The sequence below is a fragment of the Pristiophorus japonicus genome, chromosome 10, assembly GCF_044704955.1.
Source record: "Pristiophorus japonicus isolate sPriJap1 chromosome 10, sPriJap1.hap1, whole genome shotgun sequence".
In the NCBI taxonomy this organism is placed as follows: domain Eukaryota; kingdom Metazoa; phylum Chordata; class Chondrichthyes; family Pristiophoridae; genus Pristiophorus; species Pristiophorus japonicus.
Window position 1 is genome coordinate 52601212 of NC_091986.1, and position 15649 is coordinate 52616860.

At 45.2% G+C, this 15649-nt stretch overlaps 1 protein-coding gene across 3 annotated transcripts in view; it reads left to right on the forward strand.

Annotated features, from left to right (window-relative positions):
- The window catches only part of atp11a (ATPase phospholipid transporting 11A), a 302794-nt gene that overhangs the window by 28655 nt on the left and 258490 nt on the right, over positions 1 to 15649 (forward strand). For all 3 annotated transcript variants that reach the window (XM_070891812.1, XM_070891813.1, XM_070891815.1), the window contains exon 2: positions 2950 to 3072. In XM_070891812.1, the coding sequence (XP_070747913.1) occupies positions 2950 to 3072 (123 nt within the window). The remainder of the gene's footprint in view (positions 1 to 2949; positions 3073 to 15649) is intronic.

Genomic DNA, 15649 nt, shown 5'->3' on the forward strand with positions numbered 1-15649 from the left:
CAGGGTTAGGCCTCCCCAACATGTCCCTTGATATAGGGGTTTGGACAAAAGATCTATCCAGTCTATAATTTAGAGATCCTGTCCAAATGTGATGGAACCCTGGCGAGCCAGGATCTATCTCATGTTTTGTCCCCTCCTCAATAGCCCAGGAATTTTGGGGACAATGCATTTTAGGGCTGGAGCAGTCCAAGAGAGGATGAGGTCTCTTTCTAGCTTTCGTACCAGGCAGTGATGCTAATATATGAAATGAGGGAAAACTTATCATTTATTATTTTAGATGTTTTGAGTAGCAAAGGAGATGTGAAAATAGTATTCTGTTCATTCATGTATTTCATGTAAACTAACCCAGTTGACATTTCGCCTTATCTCACGAGTACTTGCCTTGCACGTGGTAGCATGTGTGAGATCAAATAATCCAGTGGACACAACGGGAGATCTTACTGTTTCAGCTCCCAGGTTACGTTATTATTGGGCAGTAAAAGGTATACTCCTGATCATAGGGTACATGGGGTCTGCCTGCAGGAGTAATCACAGACATTGAACCCAAGAGAATATCTATTGCAGACCTGAAAGTTGTGACAATAACATTTAAACCTTTTATAGTCCCCAGGCAGTTTGCTTTGCAATGGGGTACAGTTGCAGCACCTTGTATTTGTAAATTCTTTCCAAAAATGAATCTGGGCAACTTTACATTTGAGTTATAATTGAGTTGAAGAGACTCATAATATTGTGAAAAATAGTACCAAATCTGAGGATTGGGACAACTTCTGAAACCAGCAAAGCATTGATAAAAAGGAAGAAAATAGAATATGAGAGTAAACTAGCAAGAAATATAAAAACAGATTATAAGAGCTTCTACAAGTATGTAAAAAGGAAGAGAGTAGCAAAAGTAAACATTGGTCCCAAAGAGGCTGAGACAGGCTAAATTATAAAGTGGAACAAAGAAATGGCAGAAATTTAAACAAATATTTTGTATCTGTCTTCACAGTAGAAATCACAAAAACATACCAAAATAGTGAGGAATCAAGGGGCTAATGAGAATGAGGAACTTAAAGTAATTAAGATCAGTAGAGAAAAAGTACTTGAGAAACTAATGGGATTAAATGCTTACAAATCCCCTGGCCTGCATCCTCGGGTTCTAAAATAGGTCATTGCAGAGATAGTGGTTGTGATCTTCCAAAATTCCCCAGATTCTACAATAGTCCCAGTGGATTGAAGTTAGCAAATGTAAGAGAGAGAGAAAATGGGAAACTACAGGCTAGTTAGCCTGACATCAGTCATCAGGAAAATGCTGGAATCCATTGTTAAGGAAGTGGTAATAGAGCACTTAGAAAATCATAATATGATGAAGCAGAGTCAACACGGTTTTATGAAAGGGAAATCGTGTTTAACAAATTTATTCCAGTTCTTTGAGGATGTAAGCAGCAGGGTATATCAAGGAGAACCAATGGGTGGGTATATTTGGATTTCCAAAAGACATTCGATAAGGTGCCACATAAAAGTTTGTGAGGCAAGATATGTGCTCATGGGGTTGGGTGGAATATATTAGCATGGAGAGATGATTGGTGAATGGACAGAAAACAGAGTAGGCATAAGTGGGTTATTTTCAGCTTGGCAGGCTGAAACTAGTTGGGTGCTGCAAGGATCAGTGCGGGGACCTCAGCTATTTATAATCTATATCAATGACTTAGATGAAGGGACCGAGTAATGTGTCCAAGCTTTCTGACAATACAAAGGTAGGTGGAAAAGTAAGCTGTGAGGAGGACACAAAGAACCTGCAAAGGGATATAGACAGGTTGAGTGAGTGGGCAATAAGATGGCAGATGGAGTATAATATGGGGAAATGTGAGGTTATTCATTTTGTAGGAAGAATTTAAAAAAATCTGTTTTTCTATTGGTAAGAAACTATTAAATGTTGGTATTCAGGGTGATTTAGGTGTCTTCATACATGAATCACAGAGTTTGCATGCAGGTATAGCGAGCAGTTAGGAAGACAAATGGCATGTTGGCCTTCAATGCTAGAGGGTTGGAGTACAGGAGTAAGGAAGTCTTGCTAAAATTGTACAGGGTTTTGGTGAGACCACACCTGGAGAACTGTGGACAGTTTTGATCTTACCTCCTGTTCCTAATTCTTATGTTTTTATGTTCTTATGAAACAATATACTTGTCTTAGAGGCAGTGCAACAAAGGTTCACTAGGTTGAATCCTGGGATGAGAGGGCTGTCCTAAAGGAAGAGATTGAATAGATTGGGCCTATACACTCTGGTGTTTAGAAGAATGAGAGGTGATCTCATTGAAACATTTAAGATTCTGAGGGAGATTGACAGGGTAGATGCTGAGAGGTTGTTTCTCCTGACTGGAGAGTCTAGCACTAGCGATCACAGTCTCAGGATAATGGGTTGGCCATTTAAGATTGATCGGAATAATTTCTTCACTGAGAGAGTTGTGAATCTTTGGAATTCGCTACCCCAAAGAGCTGTGGATACTGAATTGTTGAGTATATTCAAGGCTGAGATAGATAGATTTTTGGACTCTAGGAGAATCAAGGCATATGGGGATAGTGCGGGAAGGTAGAGTTGAGGTCGAAGATCAGCCATGATCTTATTGAATGGCAGAGCAGGCTCGAGGGGCCGTATGGCCTAATCCTGCTCCTAATTCATATGTTCTTATTAATACATTTCACACCAGTGCAAAGCTAAAACTGCTTTTTGTGGTATATCTGATCTCTAAAATCTCCAAGTTACTTGTTGGGTTTCAGAATGAAGCATCATGGGATTGCTAAGCATGAAAGCTTTAATTGCTTTTAAAGGAGCTTTAATACTGTCTCCAATAAATACTTTGTAAGTTTAAAAGACTCCCAGTTGAGTCATTGTTTTCAGCAATTCCTAACATAGTCAGAAAGTGATGTGTGTATGATGTTAGTCAATAATTCTCCTTCTTTCTATTTAGTGTGTTGGAGAAGAGAACTGGGTGGATAGTCGGACAGTTTATATTGGACATCGTGAACCCCCTCCTGGCACAGACGCTTACATTCTGCAAAAATATCCTGATAACAGGATTGTGTCTTCAAAGGTAAAGTTCTTGTTTTTCCATTCATTCATCAATTTAATATAAACACACAGGCTTGGCAGCGGAAACTGGGCACAATCCGTGCATCAGAACGGGTAGTTCCAAGTCTAACCCCATATTGGGCCTCAGGCCTCATTCGCATAAAGCTCGTGAGCCCCAGTCACCTTCTGAGCCACCGAGGGAGTCCGGGAGATGGGGAGGGTCCGGGAGGGTGGGGTGAATGGAGGGGGTTACAGCATGGGGGGAATGGGGGGGTTATAGCGTGGGGGGAATGGGGGGGGTTATAATGTGGGGGGCATGGGGGTCATAGCGTGCAGGGAATGGAGGGGTTATAGCACGGGGGAATTGGGGGGGGGGTCATAGCGCTGGGGCAGTGGGGGTGTGGTTGCAGAGTGGGGGCAGTGGGGGGGTGGTTGTAGAGTGGGAGCAGTGGGGGTGTGGTTGCAGAGTGGGGGTGTGGTTGCAGAGTGGGGGCAGTGGGGGTGTGGTTGCAGAGTGGGGGAAGTGGGGGTGTGGTTGTAGAGTGGGGTGTGGTTGCAGAGTGGGGGCAGTGGGGGTGTGGTTGCAGAGTGGGGGAAGTGGGGGTGTGGTTGCAGAGTGGGAGCAGTGGGGGTGTGGTTGCAGAGTGGGGGCAGTGGGGGTGTGGTTGTAGAGTGGGGTGTGGTTGCAGAGTGGGGGCAGTGGGGGTGTGGTTGTAGAGTGGGGTGTGGTTGCAGAGTGGGGGCAGTGGGGGTGTGGTTGCAGAGTGGGGTAAGTGGGGGTGTGGTTGTAGAGTGGGGTGTGGTTGCAGAGTGGGGGCAGTGGGGGTGTGGTTGCAGAGTGGGGGCAGTGGGGGTGTGGTTGCAGAGTGGGAGCAGTGGGGGTGTGGTTGCAGAGTGGGGGCAGTGGGGGTGTGGTTGCAGAGTGGGGGCAGTGGGGGTGTGGTTGCAGAGTGGGGGCAGTGGGGGTGTGGTTGCAGAGTGGGGGCAGTGGGGGTGTGGTTGCAGAGTGGGGGCAGTGGGGGTGTGGTTGCAGAGTGGGGGCAGTGGGGGTGTGGTTGCAGAGTGGGGGCAGTGGGGGTGTGGTTGCAGAGTGGGGGCAGTGGGGGTGTGGTTGCAGAGTGGGGGCAGTGGGGGTGTGGTTGCAGAGTGGGGGCAGTGGTTGCAGAGTGGGGGCAGTGGGGGTGTGGTTGCAGAGTGGGGGCAGTGGTTGCAGAGTGGGGGTGTGGTTGCAGAGTGGAGGGATTGGGGGATTATAGAGTGGTGGGGGTTATGGAGGGAGAGATGGGGAGGATAGGAGGGTGGGGAGATGGGGAGGGGGGTAGATGGGAAGAGGGGGGGGTAGATGGGGAGAGTGGGTGGGGGTAGACGATGGGGAGAGTGGGTGGGGTTAGACGATGGGAAGAGTGGGAGGGTGGGAGATCGGGAGAGTGGGAAGGTGGGAGAGTGGGGGGGGGGGACAGGGGGGCGAGATGGGAAGAGTGGGGGGGGATAATGGGAGTGAGGGGGGGAGGAAGGGGTTATAGAGGGAGAGGGTGGACGAGAGGGGGAAATGGGGAGAGGGTGGGCGGTAGGATGGGGAGTGGGCGATCGGGTGGTGGAGGGGGGTAGGGAATAGATGGGGATATGGGAAATGATTGGGAAAGGAAAGGGGGAGATGGGGAGAGGGCGATCAGGGTCCATTAAAGATCTTTGCCATCCTTGTTATCCACTGGTGTGTTAACATTGCCCGTGAGCTGATCTATCGTGGATAGTTGACTCTTCCTCCTGGGAATGCTTGTGGCCAGTCATTGTCTGTGGTCGTTGTAGTTTTTATTTGCGCGTCATCTTTTTCGAGCACTTTAACCTTTAACTCAACAATCTCCGGTTTGAGCTGAAGTAATGGCAAAGAGAAGCTCGTAAGAATTTGTACTGCCCATCAAAAATATGGAATTTGAATCATTTGCAACTGCTTCATCTAGTTTTCCAGAAATCTGAGGAGATGTCAAACATTCTAAAATATATTTTGCTGATCAAACTGCTGTAATCTAATGAATTCTGTAAGGTTCCCTTTTTATAGCCTTAAGTTTTAGAGAGTAAGCAATTTGCGATTTAATCTTTTTGTCATCCATATTCTGATGGCTCCTTTAGTTTGTAAGATCAATGGATGCTAACCTCCGTAAAATATGTAAGAAATATTGTATCCAAATATCAATAGGTAATCAATATTAGTCCTACAGTATCGGATAGATCTTTTCATTTTCTAATGTACACAAATGAAAATTAGATTGGAATCTACTATTTACATCCAAGACTTAGACAATGCCTAAATTATCTCTCCTCTGGACCATCCCACATAATCTCTCGGCAGACCAACCCTACCATAGCCAGAACGCAGTACAACACTCCTCTTAGCCTCAACACATATTGTCACAAAGTTAAAGACTGAGGATAACAATAACTATTTGGTCATCAATTATTAATTGACATATTAATTATCATAGGCACAATCATAACTTGGGTGTATCACTATCAGTATTACTGACCAAGGCAATAGTTACATGGCTTAGCAAAGTTAAGTTTACAGTTTGAATTCAACATGCCATGGACAAGATTCCAGAATTCCGTGATTTCTCTGAAGTTTGAAGATGTACAACCTCTTCTTTACTAGGTTGGCTGCTGTCTTAGGTAGTTTTGCTTGCTCTGGGATCCTCAGCTTCTTTGGTTCATTGCTTCTTGTTTTTTCTATTGTTTTCTCCTTCCCGCTTAAGTAGCCTTGCCTGATGTAATCTCTGTATTATGTCACTTTACTATTCCGGCTCAGACTCAGGCTTTTAACTGATAACTGTAATACATTTTTCTAAGTTTTACCTGTGTTTGCTTTAAACATTTAATACTTGCCAACTTTAACTCTTTCTCTCTTTGCTTTGTGGCAAATTGCTTCAGATGTTTCTTTACAACATCATATAGCTATTTTCCTCTCCAGAAACCTAATAACCTTCTTAAATCGTTCCACAACCTTCTGAATTAGGAATAAGACCTTTTTATATAGACCTTCATTTCTATTAAGTAACCCGCTTAAGGGACAGTGCTATTAGTCATAAATCAGTTATGGTCTGTGTTATGTATGGAGAAAGACTCAGACTGAACACTGTGACCGTAGTCGTTTATTGCAGGTCTCCAGAGTGCCTCTCCAACCTGTGAAGCCTCCTTAAATACCTGTGCTCCCAAGAGATTATGGGATTCCTTGAGACTCCAGGGGATGGGCCCTCTGGTGGCTGTATAGAGTAAATACAAGTCCACATATATAACAACACTCCACCCCCCCGCCCAAAGTCAATAGTATAACTATTTACAATGTGAGTCGATCTGGGGCCCTTCTTGCCCTGGTTGATCGTCTCGGTGTGAAAGCTGGTGTTGTTGAATCATTTGTTGGGCCCTCGCTGGGCTGCTGTGCAGCTGGGCTGCCTGGTGTGTTGGGCCATGCTGGGCTGCTGTGAATGATGGGTTCTGCTTCATGGTCAACTGTGGTGTCGGTTGCCACTGGTGTGTGTGTTGGAGGATCAAAAAAAGTAGGGTCCAAGGTGGGGTTGCTCAGGATAGTCTGTGAATCTGAGTTTGATTTGGTCCAAGTGTTTCTGGTATATGAGTCCATTTGAAAGTTTGACCCGAAACACCCTATTCCCCTCTTTGGCCACAACAGTGCCGGGAAGCCACTTGGGACCTTGTCCATAATTTAATACAAATACAGGATCATTGATTTCAATCTCACGTGACACATTTGCGCTATCATGGTATGCAACTTTGTTGAAGCTGCCTGCTCTCTACCTGTTCATGTAGATCAGGGTGAACTAACGAGAGCCTTGTCTTAAGCGCTCTTTTCATGAGCAGTTCAGCAGGTGGGATCCCAGTGAGTGAGTGGGGTCTTGTGCGGTAGCTAAGCAGGACTCGGGATAGGCGAGTCTGCAGTGAGCCTTCAGTTACCCTCTTCAAGCCTTGCTTGATGGTTTGCACTGTTCTCTGTGCCTGACCATTAGATGCTGGTTTAAACAGGGCAGATGTGACATGTTTGATTCCGTTACGGGTCATGAATTCTTTGAACTCAGCACTGGTAAAATATGGCCCGTTGTCACTCACCAGGACATCGGGTAAGCCGTGTGTGGCAAACGTGGCCCGCAGGCTTTCAGTAGTGGCAGCGGACGTGCTAGCCGACATTATCTCACATTCAATCCACTTGGAGTACGCGTCTACAACCAGACAAGGAACATTTTACCCAAGAACGGACCTGCATAGTCGACGTGTACACTGGACCACGGTTTGGAGTGCCAAGACCATAAACTTAGCGGCGCCTCCCTGGGTGCATTGCTTAACTGTGAGCATGTATTACATCTGTGATTGCAGGACTCTAAGTCTGCATCGATACTGGGCCACAACACGTGGGATCTGGCTATCACTTTCATCATTACAATGCATGGGTGGGTACGGTGGAGGTCATTGATGAAGGTGTCTCTGCCCTTCTTGGGGACCAATACTCGATTGCCCCACAGAAGGCAGTCTGCCTGTATAGACATTTTATCTTTGCGCCGCTGGAACGGCTTTATCTTTTCCTACATTTCCAATGGGACACTGGACCAGCTCCTGTGAAGCACACAGCTTTTGACTAGAGATAATAAGGGGTCCTGGCTTGTCCAGGTTTTGATCTGCCGGGCAGTGACGGGTGATTGCTCAGTCTCAAATGCTTCCATAACCATGGCTAGATCTGCGGGCTGCGCCATTTCCACCCACGTGGTGGGCAATGGCAGCCTACTGAGAGCATTGGCACAGTTTTCTGTGTCTGGCCTGTGGCGGATGGCGTAGTTGTATGCAGACAACGTGAGCGCCCATCTCTGGATGTGGGCCGACGCATTGGTATATATCCCTTTATTCTCGGAGAACAGGGATATAAATGGCTTATGGTTAGTTTTCAATTCGAATTTTAGCCCAAACAGGTATTGATCCATTTTCTTTACCTCATAGACACACGCTAACGCTTCTTTCTCAATCATGCTGTAGGCTCTCTTAGCCTTAGACAGACTCCTGAATGCATAAGCAACCGTTTGCAGTTTCCCAAAATCATTAGCTTACTGCAATACACACCTGATGCCATATGACAACGCATCACATACTAGTAGCAAATGCATACATGGATCATACAGCACAAGCAATTTGTTTGAGCATAACAATTTTCTCGCTTTTACAAAGGCATTTTCTTGGCTTTTGCCCCAAACGCATTCATCCCCCTTTCGTAGTAAGACATGCAGTGGGTCTAACAGTGTGCTGAGACACGGTAAGAAGTTACCAAAGTAGTTCAGGCATCCCAGAAACGACCGCAGCTCCGTCACGTTCTGTAGCCTCGGTGCGTTCTCAATTGCCTCCGTCTTCGCGTTGGTGGGCCTGATGCCGTCCACCGCAATCCTCCTTCCCAGGAACTCCACTTCAGGCGCCAGGAAAACGCACTTTGAGCATTTTAACCTGAGCCTCACGTGGTTGAGTCGACTAAGAACCTCCTCCAGGTTCCGCAGATGCTCAACTGTGTTCCGACCTGTGACCAAGATGTCGTCCTGGAAGACCCCAGTGTATGGTACCGACTTCAGTAAGCTTTCCATGTTTCTCCAGAATATCGCCACCACCGATCGGATTCCAAACGGGCATCTATTATAAACAAAAAGACCTTTGTGCATGTTGATGCAGGTGAGGGCCTTCGATGATTCCTCCAGTTCCTGCGTCATGTAGGCTGAAGTCAGATCCAGCTTCGTGAATGACTTTCCTCCCGCCAGCGTTGCAAAGAGGTCGTTGGCCTTTGGTAGTGGGTATTGGTCCTGCAGGGAGAAACGATTGATAGTTACTTTGTAATCGCCACAGATTCTGACGGTGCTGTCTCCCTTGAGGGCAGGTACAATAGGACTGGTCCACTCATTGAACTCGATTGGGGAAATGATGCCCTCTCTTTGCAGCTGGTCTAGCTTGATCTGTACCCTTTCTCTCATGTACGGTACTGCTCTCGCCTTGTGATGGATGGGTCGCGCCCCCAGAATTTGCTCCTTGGAATTTCCCGATGCATGGTTCGAACAGCGAAGGAAATTTGAATAAGACCTGTGCACACGAAGTGTCGTCAGTGGGCGATAGTGCTCGGACGTTGTCCTAGTTCCAGTGTATCTTTCCCAGCCAGCTCCTGCCAAGCAGCATGGTACCACCCAGAGTGGTAGCTTGTGCACCGCTCCATCATAGGAAACCTTTACGGTAGCACTGCCGATTACAGGAATCAGTTCTTTCATGTAAGTTCTTAGTTTCATGCGAACTGGAGTTAAGACTGGCCTTGAGGCCTTGTTGCACCACAGTCTTTCGAAAGTCTTTTTGCCCATGATGGACTTGCTTGCGCCCGTGTCCAGCTCCATTGACACCGGGAGTCCATTTAGTTCAACATTCAGCATTATCTGGGGACAATTCATGGTGAATGTATGCACGCCATGTACCTCTGCCTCCTCGGTCTGAGGCTCTGGTTCGTTGTGATCCTCCGTGGATCTGTCCTCCTCTGCAACATGGTGGTTTGCAGGTTTAACATGCTTTGTAGCTCACCTGCACACTCGTTGGAGGTGTCCCATTGTTCCACAGCCCTTGCAAACATAGTCTTTGAATTGGCATGAATGGAAACGATGATCACCCCCACAGCGCCAACAAGGTGTTAATTGCTTTGCATTCACCACCTTTGATGGGGGACTCTGAGACATCTGCAGACGTGTAGCTGCAGGTATGTGTGACCTGCCCTGCACGTTATGATTCGAAAACAACATCACTTTGTTCACAGTACTTGTGTGCTGAGAGATTTGCTTCGTATTGTCACTGGTGGCAACGAACGCCTGGGCTATCGCTATGGCCTTACTCAAGGTTGGGGTCTCTACAGTCAAAAGTTTGTGAAGTATGGCTTCATGGTTAATGCCAATTACGAAAATGTCTCTGAGCATGTGCTCCAAATGTCCTGCAAGATGTTTTAGCTCGGCGACATAACTCGCCACTTCCTGGCCTTCAGACCTTTTGTAGGTGTAGAACCGGTACCTCGCCATCAGAACACTTTTCTTTGGGTTCAGATGCTCTCGGACCAGTGTGCACAAATCAGCGTACGATTGCTCCGTGGGTTTCGCTGGAGTGAGCAGATTCTTCATGAGGCCATATGTTGGTGCCCCACAGACGATGAGGAGGATTGCCCTTCGTTTGGCAGCGCTCTCTTCCCCATCTAGCGCATTGGCCACAAAGTATTGGTTGAGTTGCTCCACAAAAAATTCCCAATCATCTCCCTCCGAGAATTTCTCCAGGATGCCCACTGATCTCTGCATCTTTGGGTTCGGTATCTGTATCTCGTCGCCAGTTGTTGTGTATGGAGAAAGAGTCAGACTGAACACTATGAACCCAAAGTAAAGTGTGACTTAGTCTTTTATTGCAGGTCTCCAGAGTGCCTCTCCAACCTGTGAAGCCTCCTTAAATACCTGTGCTCCCAAGGGATGATGGGATTCCTTGGGACTCCAGGGGATGAGCCCTCTGGTGGCTGTACAGAGTAAATACAAGTATACATATATAACAGTCTGGTAGCCTTGTTTCAGCCCTGAACTGGCAACCCACAGATTCAAAATTTAAACTCCAGCTAGTTGTGAAATTTAATTCAATAATCCAGTAATTTGTGAGCTAGCACCAGAAAAAGTGACTGCGAAAACTGCCTGATTGTTGTAAAAACACAACTGGTGTTCAGGGAAGGGAACCTGCTGTCCTTCCCTTACCCAGTCTGGTCTACACTCTACTTCAGTTCCACACTCTGTCTGACCCTTCATGTCCCCTGATGTGTTTGAGCAAGCTACTCAGTTATTTAGGGAAATTAGGGATGGATAATAAATGCAGTTTCACTAGTGTCACCCATATCCCGAGAATGAATAAAACAAATCAAGAAGGTTATTTCTGTCATGCCAGAAACTACGACTGTAGGATGTCCCTTAGCCTGATGGAAAATGCCACCACATTAGGTGCTACTCCTTCCATCATGACAGGACATGGTGACTATTTCCCCAGTTGCTGTCCAAAGCTCTTCCTAAGTCATTACTCTGCTTGCAAGCCCCATAATAGATAACTGAGTCGACTCATTGTCTACAGTCTTGAGAAATCCCATTCAGGCCCTAGCTGAGTCGTCATCAGTCTCACCTGCTGAACACCTGTAGGAAATTCCTCTTGTTGGAAATTTTAGTCAAAATTTCAGTTTAGCAGATTTGAAGGAATAACCCTTTGTTTTTCAGTGATTTGGAAAGGGCAGCTACTTTCTTGGTAACCTCTAATTCCTTCTTTCTACCAAGTTACATTTAAAATTTTTCTGGAAACCTTATTGGATTATCTGTTTTTATTAATTCTGATCTGGTGTCTCCCGGCAAATAAGAACATAAGATCATGAGAAATAGGAGCAGGAATAGGCCATTTGACCCATTGAGCCTGCACCGCCATTTCATGGCTGATGTGATCATGGACTCGGCTCCACTTCCCTGCCCGTTCCCCATATCTCTTTATTCCCTTATCGCTCAAAAATCTGTCTCACTGTGCCTTAAATATACCCAGCCTCCACAGCTTTCTGGGGCAGAGAATTCCACAGATTTACAACCCTCTGAGAGAAGAAATTCCTCAGTTTTAAATGGGCGGCCCCTTATTCTAAAACTCTTCCCCCTAGATCTAGATTCCCCTATGAGTGGAAATATCCTCTCTGCATCCACCTTGTCAAGCCCCCTCATTATCTTATATGTTTTGATAAGATCACCTCTCATTCTTCTGAACTCCAATGAGTACAGGCCCAACCTACTCAGCCTATTTTCATAAGTCACCCCGCTCATCACTGGAATCAACCTAGTGAACCTTCTCTGAACAGCCTCCAATGCAAGTATATCCTTCCTTAAATACGGAGACCAAAACTGTACTCAAGGTGTGGCCTCACCAATACCCTGTACAGTTGTAGCAGGACGTCTATGCTTTCATACTCTATCCCCCTTGCAGTAAAGGCCAACATTCCATTTGCCTTCCTGATTACTTGCTGTACCTGTATGCTAACTTTTTGTGTTTAATGCCCCAGGTCCCTCTGTGCTTTGCAATTTTTCTCCATTTAAATTATAATTTGATTTTCTATTATTTCTGCCAAAGTGGATAACCTCACATTTTCCCACATTGTACTCCATCTGCCAAATTGTTGCCCACTCACTTAGCCTGTCTATATCCCTTTGCAGATTTTTTGTGTCCTCCTCACAATTTGCTTTTCCACCCATCTTTGTATCATCAGCAAACTTGGCTACATTACACTTGGTCCCTTCATCCAAGTCATTAATTTAGATTGTAAATAGTTGAGGCTGCAGCACCGATCCCTGTGGCATCCCACGAGTTACTGTTTGCCAACTGGAAAATGAGCCGTTTATCCCGACTCCCTGTTTTCTTTTAGTTAGCCAATCTTCTATCCATGCGGTTATGTTACCCACAACCCCGTGAACTTTTATCTTGTGTAGTAATCTTTTATGTGCCACCTTATCGAATACCTTCTGGAAATCCAAATACACCACATCCACTGGTTCCCCCTATCCACCCAGCTCATTACATTCTCAAAGAACTCCAGCAAATTTGTCAAACACGATTTCCTTTTCATAAAACCATGCTGACTCTGCTTGATTGAATTATGCTTTCCCAAATGTCCTGCTACTGCTTCTTTAATAATGGACTCTAGCATTTTCCCAATAACAGATGTTAGGCTATAGATTCCTCCTTTTTGTCTGCCTCGTTTTAAAAAAAGGGGCGTTACATTTGCGGTTTTCCAATCCGCTGGGACCGCCCCACAATCCAGGGAATTTGGTAGATTGCAACCATGCATCTACTATTTCTGCAGCCACTTCTTTTAGGATGCTAGGATGCAAGCCATCAGCTCGAGGGGACTTCTCCTCCTTTAGTCCCATTATTTTATCGAGTACTACTTCATTAGTGATCGTAATTGTATTAAGTCCCTTCCTACCTATAGCCGCTTGATTATCTACTATTGGGATGTTTTTAGTGTCTTCTACTGTGAAGACCGATACAAAATATTTGTTCAAAGTCTCTGACGTTTCTCTGTTCCCCATTATTAATTCCCCAGTCTCATCCTCTAAGGGACCAACATTTATTTTAGCCACTCTTCTTTTTTATGTACCTGTAGAAACCCTTACTATTTGTTTTTATATTTCATGCTAGTTTACTTTCATAATCTATCTTCCCTCTCTTTATTATGTTTTAGTTGTTCTTTGCTAGCTTAAAAAAAATTCCCAATCCTCTGGCCTCCCACTAGTATTGGCCACATTGTATGCCCTTGTTTTCAATTTGATATCATCCCTTATTTCCTTCGTTAGCCACGGAGGGTTATCCCTTCTCTTACAGTCTTTCCTTCTCATTGGGATATATTTTTATTGAGAGTTATGAAATATCTCCTTAAATGTGTGCTACTGCTCCTCAACCGTCCCACACTTTAGTCTATTTCCCCAGTCCACTTTAGCCAACTCTGCCTTCATACCTTTGTAGTCTCCATTATTTAAGCTTAGGACACTGGTTTGAGATCCAACTTTCTCACCCTCCAACTGAATTTGAAATTCCTAGAGGATAAACCATTCCTTAAAATAGATCCTTGTATTCGAGGGTTAGAATTCCAGACAAGTCACTGAGTCTTCACAATCAGTACCCTCTTTACCAAGTAAATAATCTGACCTAAAATTGTTGTTTCTATCTTTTGGCATCAGTATGAATGCTACTTGGTGCTTGCTACTCTTATAGGTGAAGCCTGCATTAATGGTGTGTCTGTCCCCGAGTATCACTCCATGTGTCACATCCCTGTGATCTCACTCAGATAGGATATTCATTTGTGCCCCGACATCCAGTTTAAATTGTGACTTTTCTGTTTCATTCATAATAATGGTACAAATCAATTTCTTATTTGAATAAGACACCTTGTATCTCTGATTCTTCTTGACCTGTGATTTGGAATATCTTGCATAGTCCCATGTTCTACACCTGAAATTTGTGATGGACAATAAATGTACCCTTGCCATTATCCCCATGGCAATTCCTGAGCCAATTTGCAGCATTTCCTCTTTCAGATTTGAAGGATGACTTTGCAGGTTTCTAATATGATTTTGTTCTTAGCAAATGCTTCAATGGTTCAATTGTTCACACAGGTCAGCTCCTTGATTTCAGAACGTAAGAACATAAGAAATAGGAGCAGGAGTAGGCCAGCTGGCCCCTCGAGGCTGCTCCGAATAAGATCATAGCTGATCTGATCATGGACGATCTGATCATGGACTCAGCTCCACCTCCCTGCACCCCATAACCCTTTATTCCCCTATCGCTCAAAAATCTGTCTATCTCCACCTTAAATATATTTGTGCCATCATAGGTTCAGCTGACATACACATTTGTGCTACTGTGTTTAATGTCAGATTTTGCTCGCACAGCAGCCTGTCGCTGAGAGATTTATCTGGCAGTTGACGGATTATTCTGTATTTCGTTAGTGATTCTATTCATTAGTAATTCTATTGGTTATCTAAATTCAGATATATTGCAGTAAGATCTTAATTCAGTCGCAAATTTGGGGTCAATGGTTTCTCTCATTTTAATGCCTTTTGCAGGAAAAAGAGTGGGAGAGCTATAGTGATAGGGGTTTCTATTGTAAGGGGAATAGATAGGCGTTTCTGCGACCGCAAACGAGACTTCAGGATGGTACGTTGCCTCCCTGGTGCAAGGGTCATGGATGCCTCAGAACGGCTGCAGGGCATTCTGGAGAGGGTGGGTGAACAGCCAGCTGTCGTGGTGCATATAGGTACCAACTATATAGATAAAAAACGGGGTGAGGGCCTACAAGTTGAATTTAGGGAGTTAGGAGTTAAATTAAAAAGTAGGACCTCCAAGGTCATAATCTCAGGATTGCTACCAGTGCCACGTGCTAGTCAGAGTGGGAATAGCAGGATAGCTCAGATGAATACGTGGCTTGAGGAATGGTGCAAGGGGGAGGGATTCAAATTCCTGGGACATTAGAATCGGTTCTGGGGGAGGTGGGACCAGTACAAACCGGACAGTCTGCACCTGGGCAGGACCGGAACGATGTCCGAGGGGGAGTGTTTGCTAGTGCTGTTGGGGAGGGGTTTAAAATAATAATGCAGGGGAATGGGAATCTATGCAAGGAGGCAGAGGGAAGTAAAAAGGGGCGGAAGCAAAAGGTAGGAAGGAGAAAAGTAAGAGTTGGGGTACAGAGAAATCAAGGGCAAAAATCAAAAAGGGCCACATTACAACATGATTCTAAAAGGACAAAGAGTGCTAAAAAATAAGGCTGAAGGCTCTGAGTCTCAATGCGAGGAGCATTCGTAATAAGATGGATGAATTAACTGCGCAGATAGCTGTTAATGGATATGATGTACTTAGTGTTATGTATGGAGAAAGAGTCAGACTGAACACTGTGAGCTCAAAGTGAAGTGTGACCGTAGTCTTTTATTGCAGGTCTCCAGATTGCCTCTCCAACCTGTGTGGCATCCTTAAATACCTGTGCTCCCAAGAGATTATGG